This window comes from Dendrobates tinctorius, unplaced genomic scaffold (assembly GCF_039654945.1).
Source record: "Dendrobates tinctorius isolate UK_male_01 unplaced genomic scaffold, ASM3965494v1 ptg000135l, whole genome shotgun sequence".
Taxonomy (NCBI): Eukaryota; Metazoa; Chordata; class Amphibia; order Anura; family Dendrobatidae; genus Dendrobates; species Dendrobates tinctorius.
The window spans coordinates 9,456,268-9,472,941 of NW_027361803.1; the positions used below are offsets into that span (position 1 = coordinate 9,456,268).

General features: G+C 51.5%; 1 protein-coding gene across 2 annotated transcripts in view; it reads left to right on the plus strand.

The window, feature by feature from the left end:
* Nucleotides 1–16,674, plus strand: part of LOC141048421 (class I histocompatibility antigen, F10 alpha chain-like) — a 490,026-nt gene that overhangs the window by 413,587 nt on the left and 59,765 nt on the right. For both annotated transcript variants that reach the window (XM_073543971.1, XM_073543970.1), the window contains exon 3: nucleotides 3,063–3,341. In XM_073543971.1, the coding sequence (XP_073400072.1) occupies nucleotides 3,063–3,341 (279 nt within the window). The remainder of the gene's footprint in view (nucleotides 1–3,062; nucleotides 3,342–16,674) is intronic.

Genomic DNA, 16,674 nt, shown 5'->3' on the forward strand with positions numbered 1-16,674 from the left:
GTCTTCTGGCTCCGCTCCATTGCGGTAACCCCGTGACATTAGGTTCACAAAACTCCATGGACAAAAATCATTTTTTCAGGCGTCTTCTGCTAAAAAACGGTCAATTTTTAAACGGTGTAAAAGACATAGTGCGAACACAACCATAACCTGGTCAGACTGGGGTGGGAGGAAAATCAGACAAGGGGCCAAGAATTCTATTTATCACAGTTTATGGCCATAGAGTGAAGGTGAAAAGCCAGAGGGGGCTGAGAACAGAAGTGGCCGATGTGAAGGGGTTAACCGAGACCTCCTCTTCTGCACAGGAGAAATAACACTGGGAAAAGAGCACAGGCTAAATGCAGAAGGCGAAGGAAAGGGTTAACCCTCGTATAGGCAAAGGTGAAAAGCTGAGTACATTGTATTACTCAGGGAAGGAGGCACAGGAAGGAGAAGAGGAGGTCGGGGAATGGAGAGGGCACAGGAAGGAGAAGAGGAGGTCGGGCAATGGAGAGGGCACAGGAAGGAGAGGAGGAGGTCGGGGAATGGAGGGGGCAGGAAGGAGAAGAGGAGGTCGGGGAATGGAGGGGGCACAGGAAGGAGAAGAGGAGGTCACCTCAGGGAATGGAGGGGGCACAGGAAGGACAAAAGGAGGTCAGGGAATGGAGGGGGCACAAGAAGGAGAAGAGGAGGTCAGGGAATGGAGGGTGCACAGGAAGGAGAAGAGGTCGGGGAATGGAGGGGGCAAAAGGAGAAGAGGTCAGCGAATGGAGGGGGCACAAGGAGAAGAGGTCAGGGAATGGAGGGGGCACAGGAAGGAGAGGAGGAGGTCGGGGAATGGAGGGGGCACAAGAAGAAGAGGAGGTCGGGGAATGGAGGGGGCACAGGAAGGAGAGGAGGAGGTCGGGGAATGGAGGGGGCACAGGAAGGAGAAGAGGAGGTCAGGGAATGGAGGGGGCAGGAAGGAGAAGAGGAGGTCGGGGAATGGAGGGGGCACAGGAAGGAGAAGAGGAGGTCGGGGAATGGAGGGAGCACAGGAAGGAGAAGAGGAGGTCAGGGAATGGAGGGGGCAGGAAGGAGAAGAGGAGGTCACCTCAGAGAATGGAGGGGGAACAGGAAGGACAAAAGGAGGTCAGGGAATGGAGGGGGCACAATAAGGAGAAAAGGAGGTTGGGGAATGGAGGGTGCACAGGAAGGAGGTCGGGGAATGAAGGGGGCACAAGAAGGAGAAGAGGAGGTCGGGGAATGGAGGGTGCACAGGAAGGAGAAGAGGAGGTCGGGGAATGGAGGGTGCACAGGAAGGAGAAGAGGAGGTCGGGGAATGGAGGGGCATAGGTAGGAGAGGAGGTCAGGGAATGGAGGAGGCAGAGAAAGAAGAGCAGATCGGGGAATGGAGGGGGCACAGGAAGGAGAAGAGGAGGTCAGGGAATACAGGGGGCAGGAAGGAGAAGAGGAGGTCGGGGAATGGAGGGTGCACAGGAAGGAGAAGAGGAGGTCGGGGAATGGAGGGGGCATAGGTAGGAGAGGAGGTCAGGGAATGGAGGAGGCAGAGGAAGAAGAGCAGATCGGGGAATGGAGGGGGCACAGGAAGGAGAAGAGGAGGTCAGGGAATACAGGGGGCAGGAAGGAGAAGAGGAGGTCGGGGAATGGAGGGTGCACAGGAAGGAGAAGAGGAGGTCGGGGAATGGAGGGGGCATAGGTAGGAGAGGAGGTCAGGGAATGGAGGAGGCAGAGGAAGAAGAGCAGATCGGGGAATGGAGGGGGCACAGGAAGGAGAAGAGGAGGTCAGGGAATACAGGGGGCAGGAAGGAGAAGAGGAGGTCGGGGAATGGAGGGGGCACAGGAAGGAGAAGAGGAAGTCGTGGAATGGAGGAGGCACAGGAAGGAGAGGAGGAGGTCGTGGAATGGAGGAGGCACAGGTAGAAGAGCAGATCGGGGAATGGAGGGGGCACAGGGGCAGGAGCTGCACACAGAGGACATTAGTGGGGTTTCCTGCTGAGCCGAGTGTCCTCAGGGTTACTGAGTTCCGAGCTGACAGACGGGAGATGTCGCAGGAAGACGCAGCAGTTACTTATCCGGCTGCTCGGGGGTTAACTGGTGTGTGGGGAGGAGCGTGCACAGGTGACTGACAGCTGCACAGCGCGTACAGATCCGTCTCCTCCAGGACCTGCGCTGTCTGCTGCCTGGTCACGTGCAGCAGCTTCGGACACGTCACCGCTCCGCAGGCGGCCCCTGCTGATGACAGACAGATCTACTGTCCAATCACAGCTCAGCAGCCCCGCTCCCACCAATGGTAAGACAGCGCTGTGTGTGGGTGGGGCAAATGCTCTTATCAGATGAGACTCGCTGGCGCCCTAAGGCCTGTTTCACACTTCAGTTTTTTCTGTCAGTTAAAATCCGCCAAAATAGCGGAAAACGGATCCGCAGGCGGACTGAAAGAAACGGGGGTCAGCGGATCGGCGGATGAGAGAGAGAGAATCTTATCCAGCAACCAGACAGAAATGCGGGTTAAATCCAGAAATAGCGGATCTGGACACCAAAAAACGTTACATGCTCCGTCCGGGCCGCTGAGCGGACGCCAAAATCTTGGCGGATTCGTACAAAAGCGGATTGAACGGACGACCATCCGTCAACATCCGCCGATAATGCAAGTCTATCAGAAAGAAACGGATCCGCCAAGAGAAATGACGGATCCGTTTTTTTTTTTTCAAATCGGCGAATCTTGACTGATGGTCACAAACGGAAGTGTGAATCAGTAATCTCCGCCCCATATACATCCGCCGCCCTCTCCGCTTCTGCCGCCGGGGGCGCTGTATCCTCGGGGCCATAGAAGGCGGCGATAAAGAATAAGAGCCAGTAATGTCCGCGGTAAATGGCGCACAGGTCACTGAGGGGTCACACGGTCTCATGTAGTGACGTCAGACTGTGGTCGGTGCCCGATGTCTCCGCTGCTCTACAATATCTGTGGCCGATCACACACATCAGATATCGGGGATTATGGAAACACCGGGCACATTCATCACTGGATCGTCAGGATCCTCAGGCTGATCTCTGTGCTGTGTAACATGTTCCTGTCTTGTCTGCAGGTTTCCATTCCTACCAGGAGATGTTCGGCTGTGAGCTGAGAGATGACGGCGGGATCACTGGGTATGATCAGTACGGATATGATGGGAGAGAGTTTATTGCCCTGGACACACAGACGTGGACATATGTCCCCACCATGGCCCAGGCTCAGATCAGCACACAGAGATGGAACAGCCCAGATCTACAAGTGGGGGAGAGAAACAAGAATTATATAGAGAATATCTGTATAGAATATCTACAGAAATATGTGGAGAACGGGAGAGAAGATCTGGAGAGGAGAGGTGAGCGCTCATCTTCATCACTAGTGATGTGTCGTTCGTGAACGATCCGATACAAAGAGCCGGCTCCCTGCTGTGAACGAAATGAGCCGGCTCTGCAGGGTGAACGAGCCGTTTTTTTTTTTTTTTTCCTGGCGCCTCAGCAGTATCAGCCCCAGCTTACCGAAGCCTGACTGTGACTCATCTGGGGGAGGAGCGGTCAGGAGAGGAGGAGCTGTGGATAAATGCAGGGGAGTTAACCCTTCAGTCCCAGATCTATCCTGCCAGCTCCTCCATGGCACATATAGTGTGTGACTGTGTGTGAGAGGAGGGACGCAGCAGCTTGTCATCATCATCATCATTATCTGCAGTGAGCTGTGCGTTACCTTTAGTCCGGTATAAAGCTGCACTCTCCTGGCCCCTCCTCCGTGGCGTATACATACAGTATATGGTGTGTGCAGGAGGACAGGCTCCGCCCATTGCTTGGTATATCATCGTCTTCTCATAGTGTTAGGCCGGGTTCACACTGCGTTTATGGCCCTGCGCTCAGCGGGATCGTTACATAGCGGCACTGACGCTGTAACGGAGGAGGTAACGCCCCCACTGGCCGCAATGCTACTAGCGCATCCAAAATCGGCCTGATGCGTTACTCCATGACGCCCCCTGGAGCGCGGTCTGCAGCATTTGTGGGGGCGTCATGAAGTAACGCATCAGGCCGATTTTGGATGCGTTAGTAGCATTGCGGCCAGTGGGGGCGTTACCTCCTCCGTTACAGCGTCAGCGCCGCTATGTAACGATCCCGTTGAACGCAGGGCCAGGAGGATTCAGGACGACACTGCAGGGAGGAGGAGAGACGGCGGCAGGTGTTGCTGCTAACGGCTCACACTCACTGGTGAGAGACGCACGGGATTCTCGTGTGAGTCTCGCATGGAAACCTGGCACTGCCGCCAGCACTCGGACCGGAGCGTGCGGTTACATGTATTTCTATGCAGTCACGCCCTCCGGTCCGAGTGCCGGCGGCAGCGCCAGGTTTCCATGCAAGAGACTCACATGAGAATCGTCCGAGTCTCTCACTAGTGAGTGTGAGCCCTAAGGGTGGGGGAAGTAATATAAAGTGATTTTAGGTAAAACCTGTGCAGAGATCTAGGTCCAGCCCCTATCATTATATAGGGTGACGCTGGTGTCACACTTGTATATTTTGGATGCACACGGATCCGTTTCCGTCTCCATTGACTTTCAGTGGTGATGGATGGGACTGTGCATCCAGATGTCACCGTTTTCCCACAGATCCGTGTGTCTGCATATTTATCAGATGCACAAAAACGCAACTTGTTGCAGTTTTTTGTCATCTGAAAAACACACAGACACAGGGAGACGCACGGATCCGCGGCTACACGTCTGGAATTAACATGGAGCTCTATGGAGCTCGGATCCAGGACAACACGGATCCATGTGCTTCCGTGTGCAGGAATCCGTTCAGCGGCACTGAGCAGGCTCGGAAGCGAGGGATGTGCTGTATGGGACCAGTCTGCAGACATAATATAGACTATGTCCGCATGCTGCTCTGTCATACAGTGATCTTTCCCGCCTCACTAGAAGAACTTGTGCCCTGTGCTATGCTGTGGTAATGATAATACAATGTATTGGGAGCATGTATGGGGGCTCCTGGTTAGGGGCTGCATGAGTGGGGCTGCGTTCACACTAGTGCAGGGGCGGACATAGACTGTAGTGGGCCCCTGTGCAAGAAATTTTTCAGGCCCCCCCCTCCTTCATAGAGCAACAAAGTTATTTGCTATTTGTTATCTAATATTGAGTCTATGCAGGGCTGGATATAATATCTGTATAGAATATAATGCAGTCCCCCCTCATATAGTATAATGCAGCCCCTCCATAGAATATATGGCAACCCCCTCATAGGATATAATGCAGCCCCTTATATAGTATAATGTAGCCCCTCCATAGAATATAATGCAGCCCCCATAGAATATAATAAATATAATACAGCCCCCCTATAGAATATAATACAGCCCACCTCCCCATACAATATAATGTAGCCCCCCATATTATATAACAGCCTCCCCTTATAGAATTTAATGTAAAATGTACCCCCATGGTATATAACACAGCCGCATAGTGTATAGCCCAGAAACACATGGTATACAGCCCACCATGGTATAATACAGCCCAGCATGGTATAATACAGCCCAGCATGGTATATAGCCCCCCCAGCATGGTATAATACAGCCCAGCATGGTATATAGCCCCTCCAGCATGGTAAAATACAGCCCAGCATGGTATACTACAGCCCAGCACATGTGATGTGTGATTTATGGTCAGCCTTGTACTTGTAGTCCCCTCTGTCCCCGGCACTGAATCCCCCCATATAGGTAATAAGCCCCTGTCACCTCTGTGTGATGTGTGATTTATGGTCAGCCTTGTACTTGTAGTCCCCTCTGTCCCCGGCACTGAATCCCCCCATATAGGTAATAAGCCCCTGTCACCTCTGTGTGATGTGTGATTTATGGTCAGCCTTGTACTTGTAGTCCCCTCTGTCCCCGGCACTGAATCCTCCCATATAGGTAATAAGCCCCTGTCACCTCTGTGTGATGTGTGATTTATGGTCAGCCTTGTACTTGTAGTCCCCAGCACTGAATCCCACCATATAGGTAATAAGCCCCTGTCACCTCTGTGTGATGTGTGATTTATGGTCAGCCTTGTACTTGTAGTCCCCTCTGTCCCCGACACTGAATCCCCCATATAGGTAATAAGCCCCTGTCACCTCTGTGTGATGTGTGATTTATGGTCAACCTTGTACTTGTAGTCCCCTCTGTCCCCGACACTGAATCCCCCATATAGGTAATAAGCCCCTGTCACCTCTGTGTGATGTGTGATTTATGGTCAGCCTTGTACTTGTAGTCCCCTCTGTCCCCGGCACTGAATCCCCCCATATAGGTAATAAGCCACCGTCACCTCTGTGTGAAGTGTGATTTATGGTCAGCCTTGTACTTGTAGTCCCCCCCTGTCCCCGGCACTGAATCCCCCATATAGGTAATAAGCCCCTGTCACCTCTGTGTTATGTGTGATTTATGGTCAGCCTCGTACTTGTAGTCCCCTCTGTCCCCGGCACTGAATCCCCCATATAGGTAATAAGCCCCTGTCACCTCTGTGTGATGTGTGATTTATGGTCAGCCTTGTACTTGTAGTCCCCTCTGTCCCCAGCACTGAATCCCCCATATAGGTAATAAGCCCCTGTCACCTCTGTGTGATGTGTGATTTATGGTCAGCCTTGTACTTGTAGTCCCCTCTGTCCCCGACACTGAATCCCCCATATAGGTAATAAGCCCCTGTCACCTCTGTGTGATGTGTGATTTATGGTCAGCCTTGTACTTGTAGTCCCCTCTGTCCCCGGCACTGAATCCCCCATATAGGTAATAAGCCCCTGTCACCTCTGTGTGAAGTGTGATTTATGGTCAGCCTTGTACTTGTAGTCCCCTCTGTCCCCGGCACTGAATCCCCCATATAGGTAATAAGCCCCTGTCACCTCTGTGTGATGTGTGATTTATGGTCAGCCTTGTACTTGTAGTCCCCTCTGTCCCCAACACTGAATCCCCCATATAGGTAATAAGCCCCTGTCACCTCTGTGTGATGTGTGATTTATGGTCAGCCTTGTACTTGTAGTCCCCCCTGTCCCCGGCACTGAATCCTCCATATAGGTAATAAGCCCCTGTCACCTCTGTGTGATTTATGGGCAGCCTTGTACTTGTAGTCCCCCCCTGTCCCCGGCACTGAATCCCCCATATAGGTAATAAGCCCCTGTCACCTCTGTGTGATGTGTGATTTATGGTCAGCCTTGTACTTGTAGTCCCCCCCTGTCCCCGGCACTGAATCCCCCATATAGGTAATAAGCCCCTGTCACCTCTGTGTGATTTATGGTCAGCCTTGTACTTGTAGTCCCCCCCTGTCCCCGGCACTGAATCCCCCATATAGGTAATAAGCCCCTGTCACCTCTGTGTGATTTATGGTCAGCCTTGTACTTGTAGTCCCCCCCTGTCCCCGGCACTGAATCCTCCATATAGGTAATAAGCCCCTGTCACCTCTGTGTGATTTATGGTCAGCCTTGTACTTGTAGTCCCCCCCTGTCCCCGGCACTGAATCCCCCATATAGGTAATAAGCCCCTGTCACCTCTGTGTGATGTGTGATTTATGGTCAGCCTTGTACTTGTAGTCCCCCCCTGTCCCCGGCACTGAATCCCCCATATAGGTAATAAGCCCCTGTCACCTCTGTGTGATTTATGGTCAGCCTTGTACTTGTAGTCCCCTCTGTACCCGGCACCGAATCCCCCCATACAGGTAATAAGCCCCTGTCACCTCTGTGTGATGTGTGATTTATGGTCAGCCTTGTACTTGTAGTCCCCTCTGTCCCCGGCACTGAATCCCCCCATATAGGTAATAAGCCCCTGTCACCTCTGTGTGATGTGTGATTTATGGTCAGCCTTGTACTTGTAGTCCCCTCTGTCCCCGACACTGAATCCCCCATATAGGTAATAAGCCCCTGTCACCTCTGTGTGATGTGTGATATATGGTCAGCCTTGTACTTGTAGTCCCCTCTGTCCCCGACACTGAATCCCCCCATATAGGTAATAAGCCCCTGTCACCTCTGTGTGATTTATGATCAGCCTTGTACTTATAGTCCCCTCTGTCCCCGACACTGAATCCCCCCATACAGGTAATAAGCCCTGTCACCTCTGTGTGATGTGTGATTTATGGTCAACCTTGTACTTGTAGTCCCCTCTGTCCCCGACACTGAATCCCCCCATATAGGTAATAAGCCCCTGTCACCTCTGTGTGATGTGTGATATATGGTCAGCCTTGTACTTATAGTCCCCTCTGTCCCCGGCACTGAATCCCCCCATACATGTAATAAGCCCCTGTCACCTCTGTGTGATGTGTGATTTATGGTCAGCCTTGTACTTGTAGTCCCCTCTGTCCCCGGCACTGAATCCCCCCATATAGGTAATAAGCCCCTGTCACCTCTGTGTGATGTGTGATTTATGGTCAGCCTTGTACTTGTAGTCCCCTCTGTCCCCGACACTGAATCCCCCCCATATAGGTAATAAGCCCCTGTCACCTCTGTGTGATGTGTGATTTATGGTCAGCCTTGTACTTGTAGTCCCCTCTGTCCCCGGCACTGAATCCCCCCATACAGGTAATAAGCCCCTGTCACCTCTGTGTGATGTGTGATTTATGGTCAGCCTTGTACTTGTAGTCCCCTCTGTCCCCAGCACTGAATCCCCCCATATAGGTAATAAGCCCCTGTCACCTCTGTGTGAAGTGTGATTTATGGTCAGCCTTGTACTTGTAGTCCCCTCTGTCCCCGGCACTGAATCCCCCATATAGGTAATAAGCCCCTGTCACCTCTGTGTGAAGTGTGATTTATGGTCAGCCTTGTACTTGTAGTCCCCTCTGTCCCCGGCACTGAATCCCCCCATACAGGTAATAAGCCCCTGTCACCTCTTTGTGATGTGTGATTTATGGTCAGCCTTGTACTTGTAGTCCCCTCTGTCCCCGGCACTGAATCCCCCCATATAGGTAATAAGACCCTGTCACCCCTGTGTGAAGTGTGATTTATGGTCAGCCTTGTACTTGTAGTCCCCTCTGTCCCCGGCACTGAATCCCCCATATAGGTAATAAGCCCCTGTCACCTCTGTGTGATGTGTGATTTATGGTCAGCCTTGTACTTGTAGTCCCCTCTGTCCCCGGCACTGAATCCCCCATACAGGTAATAAGCCCCTGTCACCTCTGTGTGATGTGTGATTTATGGTCAGCCTTGTACTTGTAGTCCCCCCTGTCCCCGGCACTGAATCCTCCATATAGGTAATAAGCCCCTGTCACCTCTGTGTGATGTGTGATTTATGGTCAGCCTTGTACTTGTAGTCCCCTCTGTCCCCGACACTGAATTCCCCCCCATATAGGTAATAAGCCCCTGTCACCTCTGTGTGATGTGTGATTTATGGTCAGCCTTGTACTTGTAGTCCCCTCTGTCCCCGGCACTGAATCCCCCATATAGGTAATAAGCCCCTGTCACCTCTGTGTGATGTGTGATTTATGGTCAGCCTTGTACTTGTAGTCCCCTCTGTCCCCGGCACTGAATCCCCCCATACAGGTAATAAGCCCCTGTCACCTCTGTGTGATGTGTGATTTATGGTCAGCCTTGTACTTGTAGTCCCCTCTGTCCCCGACACTGAATCCCCCATATAGGTAATGAGCCCCTGTCACCTCTGTGTGAAGTGTGATTTATGGTCAGCCTTGTACTTGTAGTCCCCTCTGTCCCCGGCACTGAATCCCCCATATAGGTAATAAGCCCCTGTCACCTCTGTGTGATGTGTGATTTATGGTCAGCCTTGTACTTGTAGTCCCCTCTGTCCCCGGCACTGAATCCCCCATATAGCTAATAAGCCCCTGTCACCTCTGTGTGATGTGTGATTTATGGTCAGCCTTGTACTTGTAGTCCCCTCTGTCCCCGGCACTGAATCCCCCCATATAGGTAATAAGCCCCTGTCACCTCTGTGTGATGTGTGATTTATGGTCAGCCTTGTACTTGTAGTCCCCTCTGTCCCCGACACTGAATTCCCCCCCATATAGGTAATAAGCCCCTGTCACCTCTGTGTGATGTGTGATTTATGGTCAGCCTTGTACTTGTAGTCCCCTCTGTCCCCGACATTGAATCCCCCATATAGGTAATAAGCCCTGTCACCTCTGTGTGATGTGTGATTTATGGTCAGCCTTGTACTTGTAGTCCTCTCTGTCCCCGGCACTGAATCCCCCATATAGGTAATAAGCCCGTCACCTCTGTGTGAAGTGTGATTTATGGTCAGCCTTGTACTTGTAGTCCCCTCTGTCCCCAGCACTGAATCACCCCATACAGGTAATAAGCCCCTGTCACCTCTGTGTGATGTGTGATTTATGGTCAGCCTTGTACTTGTAGTCCCCTCTGTCCCCGGCACTGAATCCCCCCATATAGGTAATAAGCCCCTGTCACCTCTGTGTGAAGTGTGATTTATGGTCAGCCTTGTACTTGTAGTCCCCTCTGTCCCCAGCACTGAATCACCCCATACAGGTAATAAGCCCCTGTCACCTCTGTGTGATGTGTGATTTATGGTCAGCCTTGTACTTGTAGTCCCCTCTGTCCCCGACATTGAATCCCCCATATAGGTAATAAGCCCCTGTCACCTCTGTGTGAAGTGTGATTTATGGTCAGCCTTGTACTTGTAGTCCCCTCTGTCCCCAGCACTGAATCCCCCATATAGGTAATAAGCCCCTGTCACCTCTGTGTGATGTGTGATTTATGGTCAGCCTTGTACTTGTAGTCCCCTCTGTCCCCGACATTGAATCCCCCATATAGGTAATAAGCCCCTGTCACCTCTGTGTGAAGTGTGATTTATGGTCAGCCTTGTACTTGTAGTCCCCTCTGTCCCCAGCACTGAATCCCCCATATAGGTAATAAGCCCCTGTCACCTCTGTGTGATGTGTGATTTATGGTCAGCCTTGTACTTGTAGTCCCCTCTGTCCCCGGCACTGAATCCCCCCCCACAGGTAATAAGCCCCTGTCACCTCTGTGTGATGTGTGATTTATGGTCAGCCTTGTACTTGTAGTCCCCTCTGTCCCCAGCACTGAATCCCCCATATAGGTAATAAGCCCCTGTCACCTCTGTGTGAAGTGTGATTTATGGTCAGCCTTGTACTTGTAGTCCCCTCTGTCCCCGACATTGAATCCCCCATATAGGTAATAAGCCCCTGTCACCTCTGTGTGATGTGTGATTTATGGTCAGCCTTGTACTTGTAGTCTCCTCTGTCCCCGACACTGAATCCTCCATATAGGTAATAAGCCCCTGTCACCTCTGTGTGAAGTGTGATTTATGGTCAGCCTTGTACTTGTAGTCCCCTCTGTCCCCGGCACTGAATCCCCCATATAGGTAATAAGCCCCTGTCACCTCTGTGTGATTTGTGGTCAGCCTTGTACTTGTAGTCCCCTCTGTCCCCAGCAGTGAATCCCCCATATAGGTAATAAGCCCCTGTCACCTCTGTGTGAAGTGTGATTTATGGTCAGCCTTGTACTTGTAGTCCCCTCTGTCCCCGGCACTGAATCCCCCATAGAGGTAATAAGCCCCTGTCACCTCTGTGTGATGTGTGATTTATGGTCAGCCTTGTACTTATAGTCCCCTCTGTCCCCGGCACTGAATCCCCCATATAGGTAATAAGCCCCTGTCACCTCTGTGTGATGTGTGATTTATGGTCAGCCTTGTACTTGTAGTCCCCTCTGTCCCCGGCACTGAATCCCCCATATAGGTAATAAGCCCCTGTCACCTCTGTGTGATGTGTGATTTATGGTCAGCCTTGTACTTGTAGTCCCCTCTGTCCCCGGCACTGAATCCCCCATATAGGTAATAAGCCCCTGTCACCTCTGTGTGATGTGTGATTTATGGTCAGCCTTGTACTTGTAGTCCCCTCTGTCCCCAGCAGTGAATCCCCCATATAGGTAATAATCCCCTGTCACCTCTGTGTGAAGTGTGATTTATGGTCAGCCTTGTACTTGTAGTCCCCTCTGTCCCCGGCACTGAATCCCCCATATAGGTAATAAGCCCCTGTCACCTCTGTGTGATGTGTGATTTATGGTCAGCCTTGTACTTGTAGTCCCCTCTGTCCCCGGCACTGAATTCCCCCCCATATAGGTAATAAGCCCCTGTCACCTCTGTGTGATGTGTGATTTATGGTCAGCCATGTACTTGTAGTCCCCCCTGTCCCCGGCACTGAATCCCCCATATAGGTAATAAGCCCCTGTCACCTCTGTGTGATGTGTGATTTATGGTCAGCCTTGTACTTGTAGTCCCCTCTGTCCCCGGCACTGAATCCCCCATATAGGTAATAAGCCCCTCTCACCTCTGTGTGATGTGTGATTTATGGTCAGCCTTGTACTTGTAGTCCCCTCTGTCCCCGGCACTTAATCCCCCCATACAGGTAATAAGCCCCTGTCACCTCTGTGTGATGTGTGATTTATGGTCAGCCTTGTACTTGTAGTCCCCTCTGTCCCCGGCACTGAATCCCCCCATACAGGTAATAAGCCCCTGTCACCTCTGTGTGATGTGTGATATGTGGTCAGCCTTGTACTTGTAGTCCCCTCTGTCCCCGGCACTGAATCCCCCCATATAGGTAATAAGCCCCTGTCACCCCTGTGTGAAGTGTGATTTATGGTCAGCCTTGTACTTGTAGTCCCCTCTGTCCCTGGCACTGAATCCCCCATATAGGTAATAAGCCCCTGTCACCCCTGTGTGATGTGTGATTTATGGTCAGCCTTGTACTTGTAGTCCCCTCTGTCCCCAGCACTGAATCCCCCATATAGGTAATAAGCCCCTGTCACCTCTGTGTGATGTGTGATTTATGGTCAGCCTTGTACTTGTAGTCCCCTCTGTCCCCGACACTGAATTCCCCCCCATATAGGTAATAAGCCCCTGTCACCTCTGTGTGATGTGTGATTTATGGTCAGCCTTGTACTTGTAGTCCCCTCTGTCCCCGGCACTGAATCCCCCATATAGGTAATAAGCCCCTGTCACCTCTGTGTGATGTGTGATTTATGGTCAGCCTTGTACTTGTAGTCCCCTCTGTCCCCGGCACTGAATCCCCCCATACAGGTAATAAGCCCCTGTCACCTCTGTGTGATGTGTGATTTATGGTCAGCCTTGTACTTGTAGTCCCCTCTGTCCCCGACACTGAATCCCCCATATAGGTAATAAGCCCCTGTCACCTCTGTGTGAAGTGTGATTTATGGTCAGCCTTGTACTTGTAGTCCCCTCTGTCCCCGGCACTGAATCCCCCATATAGGTAATAAGCCCCTGTCACCTCTGTGTGATGTGTGATGTATGGTCAGCCTTGTACTTGTAGTCCCCTCTGTCCCCGGCACTGAATCCCCCATATAGGTAATAAGCCCCTGTCACCTCTGTGTGATGTGTGATTTATGGTCAGCCTTGTACTTGTAGTCCCCTCTGTCCCCAGCAGTGAATCCCCCATATAGGTAATGAGCCCGTCACCTCTGTGTGATGTGTGATTTATGGTCAGCCTTCTACTTGTAGTCCCCTCTGTCCCCGGCACTGAATCCCCCATATAGGTAATAAGCCCCTGTCACCTCTGTGTGATGTGTGATTTATGGTCAGCCTTGTACTTGTAGTCCCCTCTGTCCCCGGCACTGAATCCCCCATATTGGTAATAAGCCCCTGTCACCTCTGTGTGATGTGTGATTTATGGTCAGCCTTGTACTTGTAGTCCCCTCTGTCCCCGGCATTGAATCCCCCCATATAGGTAATAAGCCCCTGTCACCTCTGTGTGATGTGTGATTTATGGTCAGCCTTGTACTTGTAGTCCCCTCTGTCCCCGGCATTGAATCCCCCCATATAGGTAATAAGCCCCTGTCACCTCTGTGTGATGTGTGATTTATGGTCAGCCTTGTACTTGTAGTCCCCTCTGTCCCCGGCATTGAATCCCCCCATATAGGTAATAAGCCCCTGTCACCTCTGTGTGATGTGTGATTTATGGTCAGCCTTGTACTTGTAGTCCCCTCTGTCCCCGGCACTGAATCCCCCATATAGGTAATAAGCCCCTGTCACCTCTGTGTGATGTGTGATTTATGGTCAGCCTTGTACTTGTAGTCCCCTCTGTCCCCGGCACTGAATCCCCCCATATAGGTAATAAGCCCCTGTCACCTCTGTGTGATGTGTGATTTATGGTCAGCCTTGTACTTGTAGTCCCCTCTGTCCCCGACACTGAATCCCCCATATAGGTAATAAGCCCCTGTCACCTCTGTGTGATGTGTGATTTATGGTCAGCCTTGTACTTGTAGTCCCCTCTGTCCCCGGCACTGAATTCCCCCCCATATAGGTAATAAGCCCCTGTCACCTCTGTGTGATGTGTGATTTATGGTCAGCCTTGTACTTGTAGTCCCCCCTGTCCCCGGCATTGAATCCCCCATATAGGTAATAAGCCCCTGTCACTTCTGTGTGATGTGTGATTTATGGTCAGCCTTGTACTTGTAGTCCCCCCTGTCCCCAGCACTGAATCCCCCCATATACGTAATAAGCCCCTGTCACCTCTGTGTGATGTGTGATTTATGGTCAGCCTTGTACTTGTAGTCCCCTCTGTCCCCGGCACTGAATCCCCCCCATATACGTAATAAGCCCCTGTCACCTCTGTGTGATGGGTGATTTATGGTCAGCCTTGTACTTGTAGTCCCCTCTGTCCACGGCACTGAATCTCCCCCATATAGGTAATAAGCCCCTGCCACCTCTGTGTGATGTGTGATTTATGGTCAGCCTTGTACTTGTAGTCCCCCCTGTCCCCAGCACTGAATCCCCCCATATACGTAATAAGCCCCTGTCACCTCTGTATGATGTGTGATTTATGGTCAGCCTTGTACTTGTAGTCCCCTCTGTCCCCGGCACTGAACCCCCCCATATAGGTAATAAGCCCCTGTCACCTCTGTGTGATGTGTGATTTATGGTCAGCCTTGTACTTGTAGTCCCCTCTGTCCCCTGCACTGAATCCCCCCATATAGGTAATAAGCCCCTGTCACCTCTTTGTGATGGGTGATTTATGGTCAGCCTTGTACTTGTAGTCCCCCCTGTCCCCGGCACTGAACCCCCCCATATAGGTAATAAGCCCCTGTCACCTCTGTGTGATGTGTGATTTATGGTCAGCCTTGTACTTGTAGTCCCCCCTGTCCCCGGCACTGAATCCCCCATATAGGTAATAAGCCCCTGTCACCTCTGTGTGATGTGTGATTTATGGTCAGCCTTGTACTTGTAGTCCCCTCTGTCCCCTGCACTGAAACCCCCATATAGGTAATAAGCCCCTGTCACCTCTGTGTGATGTGTGATTTATGGTCAGCCTTGTACTTGTAGTCCCCCCTGTCCCCGGCACTGAATCCCCCCATATAGTTAATAAGCCCCTGTCACCTCTGTGTGATGTGTGATTTATGGTCAGCCTTCTACTTGTAGTCCCCTCTGTCCCCGGCACTGAATCCCCCCATATAGGTAATAAGCCCCTGTCACCTCTGTGTGATGTGTGATTTATGGTCAGCCTTGTACTTGTAGTCCCCTCTGTCCCCGACACTGAACCCCCCATATAGGTAATAAGCCCCTGTCACCTCTGTGTGATGTGTGATTTATGGTCAGCCTTGTACTTGTAGTCCCCCCTGTCCCCGTCACTGAATCCTCCATATAGGTAATAAGCCCCTGTCACCTCTGTGTGATGTGTGATTTATGGTCAGCCTTGTACTTGTAGTCCCCTCTGTCCCCGACACTGAATTCCCCCCCATATAGGTAATAAGCCCCTGTCACCTCTGTGTGATGTGTGATTTATGGTCAGCCTTGTACTTGTAGTCCCCTCTGTCCCCGGCACTGAATCCCCCATATAGGTAATAAGCCCCTGTCACCTCTGTGTGATGTGTGATTTATGGTCAGCCTTGTACTTGTAGTCCCCTCTGTCCCCGGCACTGAATCCCCCCATACAGGTAATAAGCCCCTGTCACCTCTGTGTGATGTGTGATTTATGGTCAGCCTTGTACTTGTAGTCCCCTCTGTCCCCGACACTGAATCCCCCATATAGGTAATAAGCCCCTGTCACCTCTGTGTGAAGTGTGATTTATGGTCAGCCTTGTACTTGTAGTCCCCTCTGTCCCCGGCACTGAATCCCCCATATAGGTAATAAGCCCCTGTCACCTCTGTGTGATGTGTGATTTATGGTCAGCCTTGTACTTGTAGTCCCCTCTGTCCCCAGCAGTGAATCCCCCATATAGGTAATAAGCCCCTGTCACCTCTGTGTGAAGTGTGATTTATGGTCAGCCTTGTACTTGTAGTCCCCTCTGTCCCCGGCACTGAATCCCCCATATAGGTAATAAGCCCCTGTCACCTCTGTGTGATGTGTGATTTATGGTCAGCCTTGTACTTGTAGTCCCCTCTGTCCCCGACACTGAATCCCCCATATAGGTAATAAGCCCCTGTCACCTCTGTGTGATGTGTGATTTATGGTCAGCCTTGTACTTGTAGTCCCCTCTGTCCCCAGCAGTGAATCCCCCATATAGGTAATAAGCCCCTGTCACCTCTGTGTGAAGTGTGATTTATGGTCAGCCTTGTACTTGTAGTCCCCTCTGTCCCCGGCACTGAATCCCCCATATAGCTAATAAGCCCCTGTCACCTCTGTGTGATGTGTGATTTATGGTCAGCCTTGTACTTGTAGTCCCCTCTGTCCCCGACACTGAATTCCCCCCCATATAGGTAATAAGCCCCTGTCACCTCTGTGTGATGTGTGATTT